General features: G+C 38.1%; 1 protein-coding gene across 2 annotated transcripts; it reads left to right on the top strand.

Moving 5' to 3' along the window:
• Positions 1-2,160: 2,160 nt before the first annotated feature.
• STEAP2 (STEAP2 metalloreductase) lies at positions 2,161-19,969 on the top strand. Of its 2 annotated transcripts, none has more exons than XM_039250027.1 (5): positions 2,161-2,314; positions 8,616-9,140; positions 12,090-12,617; positions 15,194-15,358; positions 17,368-19,969. In XM_039250027.1, the coding sequence occupies exons 2-5, from the start codon at positions 8,649-8,651 to the stop codon at positions 17,653-17,655; spliced, it is 1,473 nt and encodes a 490-aa protein (XP_039105958.1). In that variant the 5' UTR covers positions 2,161-2,314; positions 8,616-8,648; the 3' UTR covers positions 17,656-19,969. The 2 variants fall into 2 exon arrangements, with proteins under 2 accessions (XP_039105958.1, XP_039105959.1); XM_039250028.1 differs by lacking the exon at positions 2,161-2,314 and adding an exon at positions 2,526-2,598.
• The last annotated feature ends 1,687 nt before the right edge of the window (positions 19,970-21,656 follow it).

The following is a 21,656-nucleotide window of genomic DNA, read 5'->3' as shown; positions in this document are numbered from 1 at the left end:
ATGTACCCCAATGTTCATAGCGGCACTCTCAACAATAGCCAAAATATGGAAAGAGCCTAAGTGTCCATCAACGGACGAATGGATCAAGAAGATGTGGTTTATCTATAGGATGGAATACTGCATGGCAATGAGAAAGAATGAAATCTGGCCATGTGTAGCAACCTGGATGGATCTTGAGGGTGTTATGCTGAGCGAAATAAGTCAGGCAGAGAAGGCAAATACCATATGTTTGCACGTATAGGAGGATTAACGGAGGACCGTGGGGGAAAAGAAGGGGGGAAATAGTGGGGGAGAGGGAGGGAGGCAAACCATGAGAGACTCTTGAATGTCAAGAACAAACTGAGGGCTGATGGGGGTTGCGGGGGAGAAGGGGGTTGATGGGCATGGAGGAGGGCACTTGTGGGGATGATCACTGGGTGTTCTATGGAAACCAACTTGACAAGAAACTATTAAAAAAAATAAAAATAAATGAGAAGAAAATTTTCTCACATAAAAAAATAAATAAAATCTTTAAAGATAAATAATTAATGGTAATAATAAATTAATAAATAAGTTAAATATATGGTTTACCTACATGTTTTGTACAATAATTCATAATTTTAGGATAGTTAGAAAATGCTTTATTTTAAAATAACCTTTTGTGAAAGTTTATAATGCTATTGTTTTTTCTAAAAAGACATGATAAAGCTGCACACTTTTTAATTAACCACTAAGATTCATGAATTTCTTCCCCTTGTCCTCCAGAGTGCCAAAAAATGCTAATTTCATTACTTGAAGGTAGTATTGAAGCAAAATAATAAAAACTGGTATAAAATGTAACTTTTTTTCCAGTTACCAAAATGGAAAGAATTTCACCAGCTGTCTATACCTCAACATCACTAAAAGCTTAGCTTATGCCTAAACCTTAAGGCTTTATAATATTTGGCGTTACGGGACAGGGCAAATGTCAAGTCAAACACGGAATGTATTTCCAAACCAACATTTGCAAAGGTTAATCCGTGAATGGACTACAGAGGGGAAAGTGCAGTTGTCCAATGATCGATAGGAGACCCCTTTCTTGGTGTGTTTTTTTTTTCCTGGTTAATAAACCACCAAGAGAGATAATTTTTAAACTTCATTTGCTGAAATGAGAATTGACTTAACGTATGAAAAAAGTTACCCAAATTTGAGAATTTTCCCAAATTGATTTTAATTGTGAAAATAAAGATCTCTTGTAAAAGATAAAGGAGTCCTGACTAGGTAATCTGCAGGGAGAAAATTTACAGAATCCCAAAGCCAAAAGTGGCCCCTGGGTATTCAAGGCTATTGAGGCCCCAAGAGTTAAGTGGTTTTCCCAGGAATACAGTTCGTCTGACTCTCAGTCTAACCGGGTTCCCCACCTCCAGAATAACTCGGCTCCAGCTACAGTGAAGGTCAAAGTCAACAGACTAATTTGCAGTTCTCAGGCTGTGAGGATCCGTCCATCTGAGGGAGTCTTTAAATATGGTTCATGAAAGGACATTTCTGAACATTAATTACAGGGACACAATCCAGACAAAAGACGGTTTGGGTGGGTAGAGGCGAGGGAAAGAACACGTAGAGGAAATAAAGCGCAGTTTCTTGGAGACTTGTCAGGAACGGAGAGTATGGAAGAAGGAACGGGGAGGGGGTAGTGCACGCATAATAAAAAGCAAAGTCTAGAGTGGAAAGGCGACTACGCAGCACAAAAGCAGTGGAGTAGAAAAGTGTGCTTGATTTTTTTCTAGGGCTGCTTCAAAAGGAATCGAGGGGGGAGTCTTGCGGAGAATGAGGGCGGGGTGGGGGCCGCAGGCGAGAGGCGGGTACTCAGCAGCTCCCAGTCCTGGGGATACTCAAAACCGGAGCGAGGCAGCCGGGGTGCCCGCGGCACCGCTTGCCCAGCTCGGCGCGCTCTCTGTGCCCTCCTCAGCGCTCTCCTCGCCCTCTCCTGACCCCTCGGAGCTCCCCGGCTTCCCCAGGCGCCGCCCGGCTCCACACGTCCGCCCGCTGGGCCCTCCAGTCCGCGCTCCGGGCCCGCTCGGCGCTCGACGCCCTCCCCACGCGCAGCCCCTGGCGGCGCGTCACTGCGAGGCCGGCCCCCGCGCGCCTCCCTCGTGCTCCTCCTCTCCGGCAATACGCGATCCAGCTCCGGGAGGCGGGGAAGCCGCCGGAACGCGACTGCCGCGGCAGCCACCCTGCAGCCGCCGGTCGGAGGCGCGCTCTCTAGGCCCTAGAACGCGGACGAGCCCGTGAGGAGTCGGCGCAGCGTCCGCTAGAGCTGCCAGGCTCGTCCCTGCCCGGCGCGGGAGGCGCAGAGGTGAGCGGGTTGGGTGGGAGCGCGAGACCAGGTGGCGGCGGCGGCCGGAGTTGACGGTCAAGATGCAGTCGGCGCCACGCGCTGCGGCCGTCCTCCCCGGATTCCGCGCCCTCTGCGGGCATCCGTCCTGATCTCCTGGCACCTCGAGGGCGGGAGTGGGAAGGGTAGAAAAGGGTGTCTGTTCCGCCGATTCCGCCCTCTACTCCTCTTGGTCTTCCACGAGCTCCCAGAAAGTCTTGAGGTTGAGCCCAGAAGAAAGGAGGCCAGGCGAGACATCGTCCCAGGTAGGATGCGCCCCAAAGGGAAAGGACGGGCAGGTTACCTTATCCTTGCTGATCGTCGACCTATCACTTTGGGTTCATGCAGCGCATCTCACTGAATATCATGCGGCGCTGCGTTGCGAAAAAGTATTTCTAGTAGTCCTTTTGTTTATTAGCCAATTATGCATCCGTGGGGTGTTTAGGCCATTAGGTGTTAGGAGGTAATTGGCTTCTTCTTGGGAGTGTCCTAAATTGTCTTTGAGCCCGGTGTTCGTTCAGCCTCAGCCAAAACTTGTTGAAAATTATGCCCTAAAAATCTTGCTCTTAAAATAGAGCAGAGAGATAAAGAGAATTTTGTCCAGAGATTTCCGTTTATTATCTTCCCCACTCCTTGGAGAAGGATTAGTGTCAGTTTTTACTCCTCAGGCAGTTCATTTTTTAGATGGAAAAGCTTATTCCGAGCCATGGTTAATTATCACTCATCACTGAGGATGAAATTGGGAGAAGTAAAATTTGAATTCTTGCTTCTTCCCCCCACCCTCAAGACTGATTAGATTGGGTCCTGGTAACAGCTTCACTACTGGGAACCCTTAAAATTCTCTCCAAACCACCTCCTCCACCCCATCTCACCCGACCCCACCCATACACACTCTTCCCACATTTATTATTTCTTTGTTGTGTTGATCTCCCAGTGTTTTTTTCTTTCAGGGAGTGTTTTTGTTTTTTGGTTTTTTACTCAGCATCTCCCCCTCTGTTATTTCATAGATTAAAAGCTATTTACAAAAGAAAAATACCCACCCTAGATATTTTTCAGGTTATTTAGAAATGGCTTGCAATTTCTCTTAGCTAGTCAGTCTTTTGGAGGGTGTAAGAGGTTGAGATACTATAAACAATGATAAATTGAGCTAACTGTACAAAAAAGGAATGAAAAACTGAATTCAATTTTATTTTACTGGAGACATGGAAAATAATACTTGTAATGAATGAGCATAATTATATTTTAATACTGAAAAAGTAGCACAGACAAAGGCAACCACATTTTATTTATTTTTTTTAATTTATTTTTTTTTTAATTTCTAGGAGAGAGAGAGAGAGAGACAGCGTGAACAGGGGAGGGTCAGAGAGAGAGGGAGTCACAGACTGAAACAGGCTCCAGGCTGAGCTGGCAGTCAGCACAGAGCCCGACGCGGGGCTCGAACCCACGAACCGCGAGATCATGACCTAAGCCAAAGTCGGACGCTTAACTGACTAAGCCACCCAGGCGCCCCAGGCAACCACATTTTAAAAGAAAGGATAATAAGTAAGAAAGGTGAGAAAGAGGGTACACCGGAAGTTTGAAAGACTAAGACTGCAGTTTCAGTTAAGGACACAATCAGGACAATCAGCATGAGGATGTTTACTCTGTGCTCAGCCCATAACCATGACATTGACATACCACTTACCACTTTGGGCTACCATGTCTTGATCAGCAAAGAGAAGGACTTCTTATGGTCCTCACATTTCTTTTTCTTTTAATGCTTATTCATTTTTGAGAGATAAGAGAAGCAGACTGCGAGTGGAGGAGGGGCAGAGAGAGAGGGAGAAACAGTATCTGAAGTAGGCTCCAGGCTTTGAGCTGTCAGCACAGAGCCTGGTGCAGGACTCAAACTCACAAGCCCTGAGATCATGACCTGAGCCGAAGTTGGATGATTAACCGACTGAGCCACCTAGGCACCCCTGGTCCTCACTTTTTTTTTTTGATACATTCAACAAAGATTATTATTGCATTTTTTAATGTAGTCTCCATTCCCAGCGTGGAGCCCAACACAGGGCTTGAACTCATGAACTTGAGATTGAGACCTGAGCTGAGATCAAGAGATGGAGGCTTAACCGACTGAACCACCCAGGTGCCCCAAGATTATTTATTGCATTCCTATTAACAGAACCAATTCAGGTTTCACTTCCTGGTTCATAGACTGTCATCTTCTTGCTGTCCTCATGGCAGAAGGAGAGAAGAGTTCTCTGACGTGTATTTTGTAAGGGTACTAATTCCATTCAAGAGGTTTCTACCCTTATGAGCTAATCACCTTATAAAATCCAGACCTACTGATAACCTTCTCATTGTTAGCATTTCACTATAAGAATTTGGGCCAGTGGTAGTGGGGGGAGTGGGACACAAACATTTAGTCCTTAACAAGAGTTAATCTTTTTAAGCAAGTGACAATAATTATACCCTATGGAATGTAGGATGGGTAAAGAGAAACCAGGAGGTCAATGGAGAATGAGAAAACAGTGGGTCAATGTATCTGTTTTTTCTGCTGTCTAGAATCATCACTGTGAATATCTGACTAAGATTATTGGAAGGCTCAGAGATAGTGCTTGAGGATGCCAGAAAATGAGTGGGGTGGAGGCAGAGATTCATTGTGATGAATAACTGATAGAAACAAGCCACCATGGTCATGGCCCTGGGGGATTACCTTTTCTTGGTAGCATATCTAAATCATCAAGTTGTGAATGTCATCAAGATATCTGAGGTCAGCCCTCAGCTGCCTCAGGAATGTCAAGGAAATGTCAAGGAACCGCTTAGGAGGGCCACATAGCTGAGTGTAATTCAATTATTTTACCTTGATGGTAAATACACTTCAAGTATTAAATGCAAACAGCACGTTGAATGGCCATTCAAGAAAAAACTGACCTTGAAATTTCAAGAAACCCATGTGCTACTTACATCTCTTAAATCAACCTCATAAAGTTGAAGTGGCACAGTGTGAAATATAAAGTAGTGATATTACTATTATTATAGAGCCTTAAGACTTGGAAACAAAAGGATTTTAGTATTGGATTACAGGAGTCAAGTACAACCTCTTTGTTTTCCATTTAACAAAGGACTGAGACTCCGAAAACAGGGTGATTTCAGAGGCCTAAGTCTGTCTTTTCTCCTCAACACCACATAAACAAAACTTTCCATAAATGTCATAGTTTTCTCAATTCTTTGATCTGAGAAAGTAGAGACTCTAGGATCTGGCTAATCAATCAAAGTATGGCCATGAGACTGGGGCATCAACTAGGAGCTTGGGAGAAACACAGAATTTTGAGCCTGAAGCTAGTCCTCGTGCATTTTAACAAGATCTCAGGTGATCATAGTCACATTAAAGTTTGATAGACATTATTCTAAAGCAAGTCTGTGCACTTGGAAACTCACATCTGCTTCAATCAGCAGAACTCCTGATGCCTGGAGAGCTGAGAAGTCCCTTATTGGGACAGAAAGAAAAGATACTATCACTGGACCATTCTGAATGTTGAATGTCATGAAACAACAGGAACAAAGTATGCTAGGCTGTGGGATGACAGTTTAAAGAGCGGTACTGCCCTTTCCAGAAAGTGGAAAAAGGGAAATTGCAAAATAGTGAGTGGACCTCCTGATTCTGCTCCTGCTTGGGAAGGAGAGGGGAAAGGACAGCATGCATTTCCTCAGCTTCCTGCTCTGGAGGGCAACTGTTACTCTCTTGCTAGTGTTACTTTTCATTATTTTATTACAAACAACAGTGTAAAAATGAGCATAAAGCCACATTTGTTCTTTCCAAATACCAAATTAAGTATTAGCTTCAATCCTGAATCTTTTAGTAGAGTTGTTTTCAAGTGTGGCTGCATATTAATTAAAACACTTGATCTCCAAAAACAAAACAAAACAAAACAAAACAAAAAACTAATGCCCAAGCTGGACTCGACCTATTAAACAAAAATCTGGGTGGAGTGGTGGAGGTGACTAGCTATCAACTGAGTTTGAAAGCTCCTCAGGTCATTTCAGTGCGCAATCTCTAAAACAGAACCACTGCTCTAGCAGGCCGTTCTCCCTTGTGGGAAGAAGCAGCTCTGAGATAGGAATTCTCCCCTTCACTTGCTCAAGTGCTGGGATCCTTTACCACTCCCATAGCACCAAGCAGAGTCAGCAAACCTCAGGTCAGGCGAGTGGGGCAGTCCTCATATTTAGGAGATGCCACAGTCTCTACTCAGAAGAACTCAGGACTAGGAGACAGAACACTTGGGCTCCTGTGTGTGAGTCTAATAACTCTTTTCCCCCTTAGGTAACATACATCATTAGGGGCAAGGTGGCCAGTTCACCTTGGATTGTTGAATGAAATAAACATTGATTTAATTACATCTGTTTCTTTAACTGCTTTTGATTCCCAAGATAGCTCATGATGTCTCCAAGAGGATGTTGATGTTTTGTATTACTCTGGTGCCTCTGACCTCTGCCTGGCCTTCTGAGTGCATGGGAAGCAGATAATTACCACCCCCTTTTATCTTGAAAAGTGTGAAAGGAAACATAGATTCAAAAATAGATTCAAAAATTGTGAGTTTTCTCCCTTCCCAGGATCTGAGTTAGACATTAAGATCACTAGCTAATGCTGAGGAGCAAACCATGGCCAGAGAAGGAGAATGTACTTCTCTTTGGTTGAGCACAACCATAACTGTTCCACGTCGCCCTCCCCCCCAACCCAAAAAAAAAGCCCTTTCTTAAATTTTTGACATGCACCAAAGTGACAACATGCCTTAGTTGGACTGCATGGGTTCTAATCACGGCTCTCTGACTTTCTCACCTTTCACCTTGGACAAATTAATTATCTACTGCATGTCTGGTTCCTCCTCAAAATGGGCACAACAGTATTAGCACCTATCTCACAGAGTTCTTGTGGAGTTCAGTTGGTAAATAAAGAAGCACCTAGAAAATGTTAGTCCACACACAGAAAATGTTATATGAGTATTAGGCAGTATTATTGTTTTTCTGAAGATTAACTTACAGGTATTTTGAAGTCACTGTGATCCATTTCTAGGGTAAAAAGTTGAGTTTTCTGGCTCTCATCTAAATTTCAAATGTTATCTAGTTAAAACCCTAAGAACATGTTTTTTGAAGCATTTTACCTGTTCCTGTAAAATCCATTAAATCCTCTGTGGTGCTTACGTCTGCTGTAAGCGTAAAAGACATTGTGCAATGGGGATGGAATGGAAGAGTGTTTTTTGTTCAGATCCAGCAATGACACTGATTCATGCCAATCTGATGTCTTCTTGTGCAAGTTATTACAAATGTCACCATTTCAGATGTTACTTAAGTAAAAAAGAATTTGACAAACTTCTTCAGGGAAAATAAACTGCATCCTATTCTGTGAAGCCAGACAAAAGGGAAGAAAAAGATTTCATAAGTATTGTGTAATTTAAGACTGTAAACACATTACTAACCCTGTTTTCATTGGGAAGCTGTCTCTCAGTAGAGTATAGGATATAGGGTGAATGATAGAAGTCTGTGGTATTTAATTAATCCTTTGTTATATTTTAAAGCCTGTTTTTCTTTAACTCTTATTTAAATGCAGGGACGCAGTTTTTATTAGCTGATTTATCTCTCATTTAAGAATAAAGTCATTCATTAGCTATGGAGGTATATAGGATATTTGATTGACTCCATCCTAAATGATCCTAGCCAGTTTTAGTTCAAATAGTTCTTTGCTTTTTGTGGCTTTTCTGTCTTCCGTTGTCATGTGAGATGTCACATGCCAGCACGGTCCCCTCCACCTCTAGTGGCATTTCTGACCAGCTGCCTCTGATCTGCTACAGTGCTGGCGAATCACACTGGTTAGAACTGTGTTTTTTGAAAAGTTTAGGTGAAAACTTCAGTTTCGTTTCTTTCGTGCTGTGGTGCCTGCTGCTCAATTAGGGGTCGGCAGACCAGCAGCATCGGTATCACCTTGCTAGAAACGGAGAATCTTGGGCCTCACTCCCGACCTTCTGAACCAGAATCTGCATTTTTAACAAGATTCTTCGGTGATTAATGTGTCCATTAAAATTTTAGAAGCCCCACTCTAGCATATCAACTTTGTGACAGTTCATTTTTCTACTCTGACATCCTTTTTTAGCTTACAAACTGTGTCTTCCTGGGTTCCCCATTTCATACAGCCTGCCAAAATATTTTACCTCTAGAAATGAGAGGTAGTATTGTTTTACTGCCTAGAAGTGCATGAATGTTTGGTAATGGGTAATTGATGAAGATTTTATTTTCTCTCCCCTAGGATATCTCTGGTGATCTTCAAAGAGCCTGTATCATGGAATCCATCTCGATGATGGGAAGCCCTAAGAACCTTAGTGAAACTTTTTTGCCTAATGGCATAAATGGTATCAAAGATGCAAGGAAGGTCACCGTGGGTGTCATTGGAAGTGGGGATTTTGCCAAATCCCTGACGATTCGGCTTATTAGATGTGGCTATCATGTGGTGATAGGAAGTAGAAACCCTAAGTTTGCTTCCGAATTTTTTCCTCACGTGGTAGATGTCACTCACCATGAAGATGCTCTGACAAAAACAAATATAATATTTATTGCCATACATAGAGAACATTATACCTCCCTGTGGGACCTGAGACATCTGCTTGTGGGTAAAATCCTGATTGATGTGAGCAATAACATGAGGATAAATCAATACCCAGAATCCAACGCTGAATATTTGGCTTCATTATTCCCGGATTCCCTGATTGTCAAAGGCTTTAATGTTGTCTCGGCTTGGGCACTTCAGTTAGGACCTAAGGATGCCAGCCGGCAGGTATGTATTTTTTTTTATTTTTAAAAATTTTCTTTTCTTTTTTTTTAAATTATTGAAGTATAGTTGGCATAGACTGTTCTATTAGTTTCAGGTGTACAACATGGTGATTTGACAATTCAGTACATTACTCAGTCCTCACCACGAGAAGTGCAGTCACCATCTGTCACCATACATTATTACAATACTATTGCCTATATTCCTATCTGTACTTTCATCTCCATGACTGACTTATTCTAAAACTGGAAGTTTGTACCTGCTAATCCCTAATTTTATTGTTATTTATCTGATATTTTGTATTTAAGTGGTTAAACAAATGTCATACTTTTACAAACCAAATTCTGACACTTTGCAAGGATTATCATTTTGAAAACTATAGAGGAGCAGCTGAAAATTCATGTCCTGATCTTGTAAGGGTTTATTTCTACCCCTATAAAATAATGTGGAAAGCTGAGGAAATTACTTGGACTTTCCTGTCACCAGCTAAGTCAGGGAAAGGCAAAGTTGGCTGACGAATAACGGGACACATTGCATTGAGTCTCACCTGGCTTCCACAAAAACAAACAATAACAAACATGTCTTTCTTCTTCCTCTGCCTCCCAAACTCTCTTCCTCCCTCCTCGTTCCTGGCAGCTATTTGGTGACAGTATCATCTACTTATGAAACATTACTTAATATGATCCTGAAGAATTCTTTAGAAGTACCTTTTTACTTTACATAGATTATTCATAGAATGTAAAATAGTGCAGCTCATTTTATTTAAAGTGTAGATTTTAATCTGTGTGGAGAGGCAGATTGGATTTCTTAGGTTCTTTTTAAGTATATGGGTTCTGTCAAGTTCAACTTGAGAATAAAGCAGATGGGGACCTCCATCCATGCCTATATGGAATTAGCTTTTAGAAGTAAACATGTAAAATAGTATACCTTAAAAATCTTTTAAAAGTGTAGTCATGCATCATAATTAAGCGTGAGGGTAAAAGACTTTTATTATTTTCGTCCATAAAGACAGTTTATGCCTTAGATTAAATGCCTTAGAAGAGAAGTTCAAGTATTGTATCCCTGCATGCAGCATATTCAGTCATGATAACCATTCACTTTCAAGTCTTTGATTTGGAAGACTAGTAAAAGGTTATATACTTTCCAACTTTCCAAAGGCTATTTCTAAATCCTTTTTTCTTTTGTGTATCCATCAAAGTTTAGGAATGGATACATACCAAACAAATTTAAATTTGTTCATTTATTTATTTTGAGAGAGAGACAGAGAAAGCAAGCAGGGAAGGGGCAGAGAGAGATGGGGTGAGAATCCACAGCTGTGCTGAAGGCACAGCGCCCACTGTGGGGTTTGAATATTCACAAACTGTGAGATCATGACCTGAGCCGAAACCAAGAGTCCGACGTTTAATTGACTGAGCCACCCAGGCACCCCGTGATAATTTTAATTCATTAACAACAATAACAAAACTATGGAACAGGTAATTAAATTTAAAGTGAGTTACAGAACTCATTTAATTTGTATTTCTTGGCCCTCTTCCTTTATTATGTCAGATTTATATGTTTAGGTTTATAAATTAGATAAATGTTTAAATTTAAATAAATGTTATAGTTTATAGGTTATATCTATAATTAAATTTTATTACTTTAGAGTTTTTTAACAAAAAATTAAAAAAAGGTTATCATTGTCAAAACTGTAATAAATTAATTTAGAACGCTTTTCCTGTTTCTTTGGAATATATATTCTTCCCCATTCCATTTTAGAAATTCGTGAACATTTGTATAATAGTATAGACTTTTGTTACTCATCTGGCTAATGTTAGATAAAATTAATAATTGAAAGAACTCTACATTATTAGCATAATGCAAATTTTAGCATGCAAATATTTCAGTGTGGTCTGTCCACAGACCTTATATAAACATCTTCAGGGATATATTTGGGAATTGTTTTCCCCAAACATACACAAGAGATTTTATAGCAATATTTTTCTAGTACTGAGTAAGATGACCTACGCATAAATTATAGTGGCTCACTTCAGCAGTTAATTGTGCTCAACAAATACTCGTTGAATTCTCAATTACAGTAATATATCTAAGAGGTTTGGGTAGTTTGAAAGTCCACCCTCACCCCGCGCCCCCGCCATCACTTCATTGTATTATGTAGAGGTAACATCTTCGTCTTAGAAAATGGCAGTTGCTTTACTATTTAAATTAACTAAGCCTTATAATACCATTTTTTCCCTACACAGGTACAGTATCACTCTTAACAGATGAAAGAATTTCATGTTCTGACCAATGAAGTAATATAATAATAATAATTTGAAACTCATGGTTCTTCAGATATTTGGGAATCTGTTTCTAAGCCAAAGATTAAATTTATAAATAGTACGGCATTGTGACAGAAGTTAGAGATTTTAATTGCAAATTCAACTACCCAGAGTCCATTCCCATCTTCTCTCTTGTTGACTATCTATAAAGGACAGTACTTGTAATCCCTCTACTAGACAGAATCACTACAGTCCTAGAACTGAATGTTGTCCTTGAAAGTCCAGGAAGCCAACCCCACCCTGACCCCTGTGCATGTGAGAGGTGGAGTAGGCAGGGCAGGGGAGGCCAGCAGCCCAAACTCCACCTAGACCTTATCTTGCCACCACTACTGGACCACGTGGTTTAGAAACCTTTCTTTCCTCCCATGAGGACTTGCCAATCCCAAGCTCCAGCAGGATTTTTCTGCATTTTATTTTCATATCATCACAAGTAGCAAGGACTTTGTTGTTTCCATGACAGTTTTAACCTATTAATAAATAGACAAATAAGTTAATAAATCCTTTACCTCCTTAACTTTTTGCATCCCTCAAGGTCCTCACAAGTGACGTTCCATGGGTGAAGTGGAGCATGTGATCGTCACTGTCACCATTTTTATAAACAATAGTAATGATGAGTCTTTTGTTTTTGCCGCAGGTCTACATATGCAGCAACAATATTCAAGCTCGGCAACAGGTTATTGAACTTGCCCGTCAGCTGAATTTCATTCCGGTTGATTTGGGATCATTATCATCAGCCAGGGAGATTGAAAATTTGCCCCTGCGACTATTTACTCTCTGGAGAGGGCCAGTGGTAGTAGCCATAAGCCTCGCCACGTTTTTCTTTCTTTATTCTTTTGTCAGAGATGTGATACACCCGTATGCTAGAAACCAGCAGAGTGACTTTTACAAGATTCCTATTGAGATTGTCAATAAAACCTTGCCCATAGTTGCCATTACTTTGCTGTCCCTGGTATACCTAGCAGGTCTCCTGGCAGCTGCATATCAGCTTTATTATGGCACCAAATATAGGAAATTTCCACCTTGGTTGGAGACCTGGTTACAGTGTAGAAAACAGCTTGGATTACTAAGTTTTTTCTTCGCTTCGGTCCATGTTGCCTACAGCCTCTGCTTACCAATGAGAAGGTCAGAGAGATACTTATTTCTCAACATGGCTTATCAGCAGGTATGGAATGTGCTTTGTTATCTACTGGATGCTAGTAAAATACCTTATCAGTATCATGTGTAAAATGTAAGATTTAAAATAGTGTGAACTTTTACAAACCTTGTAATAGAAATTTTGGTCTATTTAGAGAAGGGAAAGAATTGTTCTTCATACAGTTTCTGGCTAAGAATTTATGTGGCTGATCCAAAATTATTTAGGATAAAAGCTGCTACTGTACCTTTCTTTGAAGAGTAAGAACAGAAATAAAGGATTTTATTCTTTCATTTTTTAATGTTATCATTGCAGTGATTTCAGCATTAAACATTTAGTTATTTTAATGTTTTATGATTGGTCATGTTCCATGAAACGATAAGGCAACATATGTGAAAAAATTAGAACTAGTGAAAACAGTTAACGAACCAAATAGGGAAACAGAATAGGGAGCCAAGATCAGACCTTATGCATATATAAGGTTTTTGATATCAAAGAATCAGGAAAGATACCCAGCTGAAGCTTTAGTTCCTCAGGTGAACCTCTGTAGCACTTAGCTCTTCAAGAAAATCTCAGGGAAAGCTTCGTGGGAGGAGTTTGGTGATGGAGCCGAGTATGCTTTTCCTCAGTAATTCCCACTGAGCAAAAGTAATGTAAAGGGTTTCACTGAAGCTATGTTATGTAGCATTTACCTTTGACAGCCAAGGACACTGTTACCAAAACAAAGGTGAGCTTTTGCATTTTATAAGGAACCAAGGCGTCATGATCCAACTATGTAGCACTAGATACTTAGGCCTAAAATAATTTGAAAACAGTAATTTCAACCTAAAATAATTTGAAAACAATTAAGTAACTTGATGTTCTTGAAGCCATGGTCTCTGTAAAAATACCCCTTCCCCTAACTGAATACTAAGGCTTTAATATCTGCTGCACCAGCTCCCTCACTGGTTGTTAAGTTGTTTGCTCAGACCTCACCTCCTCACAGAGGCTGAGCCTGAACACCCTTTTAAATTTGGCTACGAGCTTCTGATTCAACCTCTATACTCCCCTTCCCCCTACCAGTCCCTCCTTCTCTGCCCTACCTTCACCTTTTTCAGTAGCATTTACCACCACCTAATACACTTTATGTTTTCCTTGTTTGTATTTACTGGCTCCTCTTAATCAGAACATAAGTTCATGACATGAGAGGAGGGACTTTTGTCCATTTTGTGCACTGATAGATGCCTAACGCCTAGAACTGTGCCTAGCACATAGTAAGGCTCTCCCAAAGTGTATTTGTGGGATGAATGAATGAACCAGGGGGCCAGGTAGATTCAGGTTGTAAGCTCTGGTCTACTGAGGTATGTTGAGATATGTTGTTCTATATTGTAGAGATATCAAACAGGGTATCAAACAAGCCTTTCTCCACAGAGAAGCTCTGTGGCTTTCTTTGGGATGTTGGTATGATTGTTCCAGGGATCTCATGCTCAGAACTAGCTTTTCCTTTTTTTTTTTTTTTAATTTTTTTTTAAATTTTATTTATTTCTAGGAGAGAGAGCGTGAGCAGGAGAGGGTCAGAGAGAGAAGGAGTCACAGACTCTGAAACAGGCTCCAGGCTCTGAGCTGATAGCACAGAGCCCGACGCAGGGCTCGAACCCACGAACCGCGAGATCATGACCTAAGTGAAAGTCGGACGCTTAACCGACTAAGCCACCCAGGCGCCCCAGCTTTTCCTTTTTTTAAGTTTCTTTGATTAACTGGAACTGGACAAAGTTAATCTGATTAAGTTAAAATCTGTTATCCATGAACAGATCTTATTTAAACCAAAGCTTTAGCCCAAGGAGTCCAACCCTTGATTTATACTCTGTTTACATGTTTACATGTAAATAAACCTTTTATTTAAGTAAATAAACAATTCTAAATACCACACATTCAGAGTTAATCAAGTCTGACTTGATTATATATGCATTATCAATGTAAGGGAAAGACATTTGGAGTGAGGCAATTGGGCAGTTGGAAAAGTATTATCAATGAGGCAATTCAAGAGAATAAATATTTGCATTTGGTATGATTTTATCCATATGGAAATCTCAGCTTCCTGAAGAAGTTAAGAAAAAGAGATAAATTAACATATAAATATTCTTCATGTGAATGAGGAAGATACAGACATGATTTAGAAATTCTCTTCCTGAATTCTAACTTGATTTAAGGCCAGAATGTATCCAAATATTCAACCAAGTTTAAACCAACTTGGAAAAATCCCTCAAAACTAAGTCTAACTGCCAGTACATTTTTTATGTCACCTTGGAACCAACCAATTGGCATTCATGGTTTTGGGACTCCAGACCAGTAATGGTGGTGAATTATAATGCAGATGGCAGATTTACCCACCCCCTCATGAGGATGCATGGAAAGAGAGAGCCTTAGTCCTCCTTTTACTTTAACTCCTCTTTTCCCCACACCTGGAACAATAGCATCCTCTAATAGGTTCTCCATCATAGCCTGTTAAATTGAAATAATGCAACTTCTATATGTCCATATATGATGTATTCTCATGCCAAGAGTGAAGTGTGCTGAATCAGTTAATGTTCTGCCAAATAAAGGAAATTCACATTTGCTCTCATTAGGTTCATGCAAATATTGAGAACGCTTGGAACGAGGAAGAAGTTTGGAGAATTGAAATGTATATCTCCTTTGGCATAATGAGCCTTGGCTTACTCTCTCTCCTGGCAGTCACCTCTATCCCGTCAGTGAGCAATGCTTTAAACTGGAGGGAATTCAGTTTTATTCAGGTATGTGGGTTGAGGGATTGGGCGGCATAGAATTTAAGTGTTAAGTACAGTTTAATTTTAAATATGCTTCTTATAAAAGAGTGCCTTTGGGGCTGCATTTATACATCTAGCTCAAGAAATGAAAATTGCTGGAAGCCAGCTTAGGACCATTTTGGTTTAGTAAGTAGAAGACCAGTAGAGGATTCTACTAAAAGACTTTGATAGCAATGCCTACTATGTTACAGGTTAAGGTTATTTTAAAAAGGAAAAAAAACGGAAGTGGGGATGGGTAAGCTTAGGTCAAGTTTAGTGCCAAAAGTCACTTTGTTATTAGACCAATGAGTGAAGAATATTTTATATTTTGAGTCACCTTGATCTTTCTAGAAAAATGTCATTAATTTGAATTCAGGTGGGGAGAAGGTCAGTCTGAATACTGAAATATATATGTATACACACAAACACAAGCAATGGCAAATCAGGTAACTGGGCTGCTGGATTATGATAAGCAACTAGCCTTATGAATCTTGTTAGTATATGTATTTAGTATATGAGTTGTATAGATGTGTATAGGAGTATATATAAAGGGGTTTCAAAATAGCACTGTGTTCTTTAATAAATTAAACATTCACCTTCTCCAGTAATAGTTATTTAATAAATTTGCCTATTTTTAAAATATGTAATTCAAATTTAGACCCTACCTATATTATCACAAAGTCAGGACTGGTTGTTTCCAAATGGTTTATAGCACAAAATGTGGACAGCTGCCATTGGATAGTACACTGAATTTTGTTTTGTTTTTGCCTATTTGCTTAAGTTTTTTCCCCCAATTCATCTAAAGAACTCATTCAAGTTAAGGGCATATCCCTGTCAAAATTCATTTTTTCTTTTTGAAGGCAAGAAAATATGAAAACTTTTCCTACTGTTAGCTTAATCACACCTGAAAAGAGATAGAAGGCCGTCTGATAAAAGGTGTTAGACAGATGCAAATTATCATTAAATTGAGATGAGTAACTGTGAGAAACAGGACAATTTTCTGCTAGAGAGTTGAGCCTTTCCCAGTGAAGTTAGACATTACATCATTATACTGATGTAGTGTTACATAGACCATTTTGTCAAAGTAAGCAATCAAACATAATAATTTAGGGAACCCAGAATGCTGACCTTTTAGATTTTTGCCCATAAACTACGTAACAGAAGTTTATATTAACTTATTATTAACTACTCTTAATCATTTCATATAATATGGTCAATAAAGCCACATGTTTGAAATGCTATTCATATTATATACTAATACTACAATATTTTTCATGTTTACCTTCAACTAGTATATATATAGACACATATGTGTGTGTGTGTGTGTGTGTGTGTGTGTGTGTGTGTGTGAGGCAGGGTGTGGGCAGAGTGTATACGCATGAAAATGCATTTCAGCATTCACGTGTGCCCGCATACACACTCCCACACACTATTTTTTAATACAACTGGTGGAAATGTGGATAACCTTCATAAAGAGTTTTGCAGTTTTTATCAGTATCATTAAGGAAAACCCAGATGTTCTGACCACTAATCCCACTATTAGAAATAAGGTATAAGAAAATAAACCAAAATACAGAGAAGGGCTTATAGTTTAGGAAAGTTAGAAACAGAGTAAATGATCTGTTGGAAACAAAGTAAATGAATAAACAAAAAAGGAATGGTTAAGTAAATTGTAACACATCCATTGAATGCAGTATTACAAAACAATAGGGTCATATTTTCATATTTAATGACATGAGAAAGTTCTTGATATACTAAAATAATCACAGTATTATGCTGTATGCAGTATGGCCTTTTTGGTGTAAGATTTGCAAATACATAAACAAATATATGAAGATATTAAAATTCTCTAATTCAAGAGAGAACAAAGAGTAGCTCAATAATTTAAGATAAAATAGTTTTAGCACACTATAAACATGGTGTAGCTGGATAGATTAATTTATGAATTTGAGTAACCTCTTTCTTACTTGTTTCTTTTTCTTCTTCCTCTACCCAAGTCTACACTTGGATACGTTGCTCTGCTCATAAGTACTTTCCATGTTTTGATTTATGGATGGAAACAAGCTTTTGAAGAAGAGTACTACAGGTTTTATACACCACCAAACTTTGTTCTTGCTCTTGTTTTGCCCTCAATTGTAATTCTGGGTAAGATCATTTTACTCCTTCCGTGCATAAGCCAAAAGCTAAAGAGAATTAAAAAAGGTTGGGAAAAGAGCCAATTTCTGGAGGAAGGTATTGGAGGAACAGTTCCTCATCTCTCACCAGAGAGGGTTACAGTAATGTGATGATAAATGGTGCTCGTTGATGCCATGCAGAATTCTGCTCATGCCATTATTTTTATGACTTTGTTTATGTTCATTTGCAAGTGCACTATCAGACTGACATGGGCTGAAATGCTTCCAGTAAGATCTAAATCAATTTAGTGGCAGAACTTTCTTGAAATTAATTTTCACAGAGGTCATATTTTGGCAATATTAATTTTGTAGTTAACTTGTATGTTTTGTTTTGCACAACCATAACACTCTTGTTATTTTAACAAACTATATTGCATAATTAGGCAAAAATATTTATGGTGAATTATATAGATATGACCTAATGTTAAAAAAAAAACTACAAACCAGCAGAATTTTAAGTTTTAATAAAATTTAATGGATGTATTTTTTTTTCTGAAGCTTACCTAAGTTTTTAATTGTCATCCAGCTTAAGAAATAGAAATGCATAATCATTCATTAACTTCAAGAAAGGACATGTGACATAAGCATCTAGGTAAGGGTGAATGATAACATTCCTATATTTTTCTCATAAGATAGGGTTTGAAGAATGTAATTAATTATATAAACTAGTGTGCTTTGTGAAGAAACACAAATTAAAAAAACAAATTGAATCTGACATATTTGAAATGCAACAGAGACATGAAATACATACTGATAATATGTACCTCATGAAAGATTTCATTCCTTATCTTGTTACAGAGTAGTTTCATTTGCATATTAATGTTGGTTTGGGAGAAGACCCTGATATTTGGCTTCCAAAACTGATTTTTCTAATATAGTACCAGTCCTGGGAATCTTACAGTTGTTTCTAGTGACAGGGAGAGTATTAAGCTTATACACAAGGGTTTGTTTGTCAGCTGATCTGTGTTGTTGTACATTAGCCAATCACCACTCTCTCTGGTATACGATTTTACTGATGTTCACTGAGGGATTATAACATGCCAGGCACTGTTCTAAGCATTTTACTTGTATTATCCCATTTAATATTTACAACAACCCCATGACAGAGGTTGTTATTATCCTCATTTTACATAGAGAAAACAGAAGGATAGAAAAGCAGTTTGCCCACTGTCACATAGTTGTAAGAGCCAAAGCCAGCACTTGATATTCAGGCAGTCCTATTTCTGAAGCTATGGTTTTAACCACTAGGATGATGGCCCCTGCTCCATCCTAATGCATTACCATCATGACGCCAATCTAGATGCTTCCTCTTTTGTCAGTAAAGGCATTGACATTCTTCACAATGTGTTGCGGGTATTAAAGATACATGAAAATATTACAGTCATAAATTGATTATTGCCTGTGGGATAATCTACAGTTCCTCACCTTGCAAGAGGATCTTGCCTGGGACATCACCCTGGAGACCCATAGCAGTCCATAGGACTCTCTATGCAGTGAAGGGCTCAAGCAGGGTAGGACTATAGCAGTTTTAACAAATGGCTAAGGACCTGCAGAATCTTAAAAAGTCCCTGTAGAGTTGGTCATCTCTTTTTTCTCTTCTGAGAAGTCCTCCTGCCTCCTCAGCCATTCATGAGGGAGCAATTTGCAAGCCATGAAGGATATTAAGGAAAGTGGTTAATTATAAATCTACTCTAGAGATATATAATCATACAAATTATTCATAAAATTTTTCAGTGCTGACATTCCACATTAAAATTGCATTTGTTCAAACTTTGATTAGAATGCTCTATATTTTTTTCATTTGTTCCTTACTAAAATAGAAAATTTCAGATAAGATACAATTACATGCATTATGTAATTATATATCCTGAAATTACAACGTTTCCAAACTTCCCCACTAAGGTACTACTGAATGCAGCTGCTAAACTAAAAGGACTTTTATTTAGTGGAGGCTACCTTTCCCTTCATTGGCTCATTCCCTCTACTGCATACTGTCAATTTGGTAAATCACTCATGATTCTCTGGTGTTCTCTTGGTGAATTTTAGTACTTCTTAAAATTTTAAAAAGGGAGAGCTCAATTAATTTTTTTTCCCCTCTTGATAATCACTTTCTTGCTAGTTTTTAGTAGGAATTACCTTGGGTGATAACTTTTAAAGGGAAACACCCATACACTGTTGTAGCACACTAGTGAAATTAATATCATATTTTCAATTGCATATTTTCAGTTTGTTCCTCAAGTTTCACTCTCTCGAGACCATTGCTTTCACCATTTAATGTGAAAACCCAACAAAACATTTGTAAAAGCTAGATGACTACTGAATTATACTGCTGCATGTATATATTAAGTAGCCAATAATACAACACTATTACAGATAAATGGGGCCTTTGAAAATGTGAAAAAACAAACTTTACGAAAATGTATATAGAATGTAACTTGTTTCAAATGATAAATTCTTCTTTTTAGTACTACAAACCAAGATGAAATAATTTTGAAGTTTTAGATTAAATGTAATATATGCCTTATAATTTTAAATGTTTAAAAATCTAACACTACAAAAATATTGACTTTTAATTTATTTAATTGACTTTTAATTGCTTTATTTTACCATTTTCTATCTGATAACTTTTCTTAATCATTATTTCTCATAATCACTTTTTTTTTTTTTTTATTAAATCATTACTCTGGCCTTAGAAGTAGAACTGAATTCTGCTCTTGCTATATGTGAGAAAGTTGTGGGAACTTGAAAGTAGTGGGGGTTTGTATTTTGAGAAGTGCCCCTGAGAAAATTATAAGAATGTAGAAAATATACCCAGTCTTAATCCTATGCAAAAAACTAAGTAACTTTTTTCCTAAGAGGGAAGTAATCATGGGCTGAATCATGCTACTTAGCGTTTATGTGCAGATTTCATATGTCTCCTCTATGAAGAATATTTAAAATCATGTTTAAATAAGAATATATTCATTCTAACATATATTTTTCAAAGCCTATATGGAAATTTAGCCCAGATTATCTACATGTAGAGTTTTTATTTACATTTTAAAATATTTTAAAGTATGAAGAAATTATATTTATAGGTATTTATCTGAGATAATTATTTTGTGCTACATACAGTTTTGGCTAGTGAGCTCTGTTTTAAACTACCTGATTAATTTCTTGTAAATTAGCATAATCTTGACTTGATTAAGGAATTTTACTTTTAACATTAATTTGATAATAGCAATTTAAGATATATTCATACTTTCAAATTATGAAAATTACTTGTAAAAGGGCTTCAAGAATATCATCTGATTTTTGTATTGTTTATCTCTTACATAATGATAAAATTTTAATTCTTTTTAATTGCCTTTTGTCATTAAACTATTTCATAATAAATTCTGTACAAAGAGTTTTGCCCCCAAATAGAGATTTATTTGTGAAATATAAGGTTTCTTATGTGATATTTTAAATAAAGTACCATAAATGTAACTCATTAAGTATTTCTTTAGGAATATTATAAACACTGAACCTGTGTCAGCTTATAGAATCTGTTTTGAAATAAGTATTCAAACAGCCTCATATGTGGTGTTGAAATTATTTTGTTGTGAATTCTTGCCTAAACCGTTGCTACATGTGCTCATGCCTCTGTCCAGTGTTAAGATTTCTATTTGTGATGTGTTATCATGAAAATGAGATGCTCTACCCTCAATTGTTCATAAGTCAGTAAAAAAATTTTGGTGGATATTCTATCTATGTAAGTGTTCTAAATGAACCTGTATTGATTTTAGTGGAAACACAGTCTGTTCTTACCTTTGAACAGTGGATTTTACAGGAATAAATGGGTTCTTCAGTTTTTTTAATGCAAGAAAATTATAAAGTGCTAATATTCAGAGATTCTGTCCATATGATATCAAAAACCGTATTTAGTTCAGCCTGACACACAAATATACTGAGATTCTTTATAAATCACTGGCTTTCCATCGTGCAGTCATTCAAAATTAGAGCAGACTATACATACAGAACTCTTCTGTGGCTGGATAGGCTAAATTGAATCACTAAAACAGGTGCTTTTGTATGATTTTTCAAATTGTCAACTTCAATCTTAATTCTCTTAAGAATTTCCGTGAATGCCT

The sequence above is a fragment of the Hyaena hyaena genome, unplaced genomic scaffold, assembly GCF_003009895.1.
Source record: "Hyaena hyaena isolate Hyena2069 unplaced genomic scaffold, ASM300989v1 scaffold_357, whole genome shotgun sequence".
NCBI lineage: Eukaryota > Metazoa > Chordata > Mammalia > Carnivora > Hyaenidae > Hyaena > Hyaena hyaena.
Note: the sequence above shows the minus strand (reverse complement) of the source record. Positions and strands in the feature narration are given on the sequence as shown.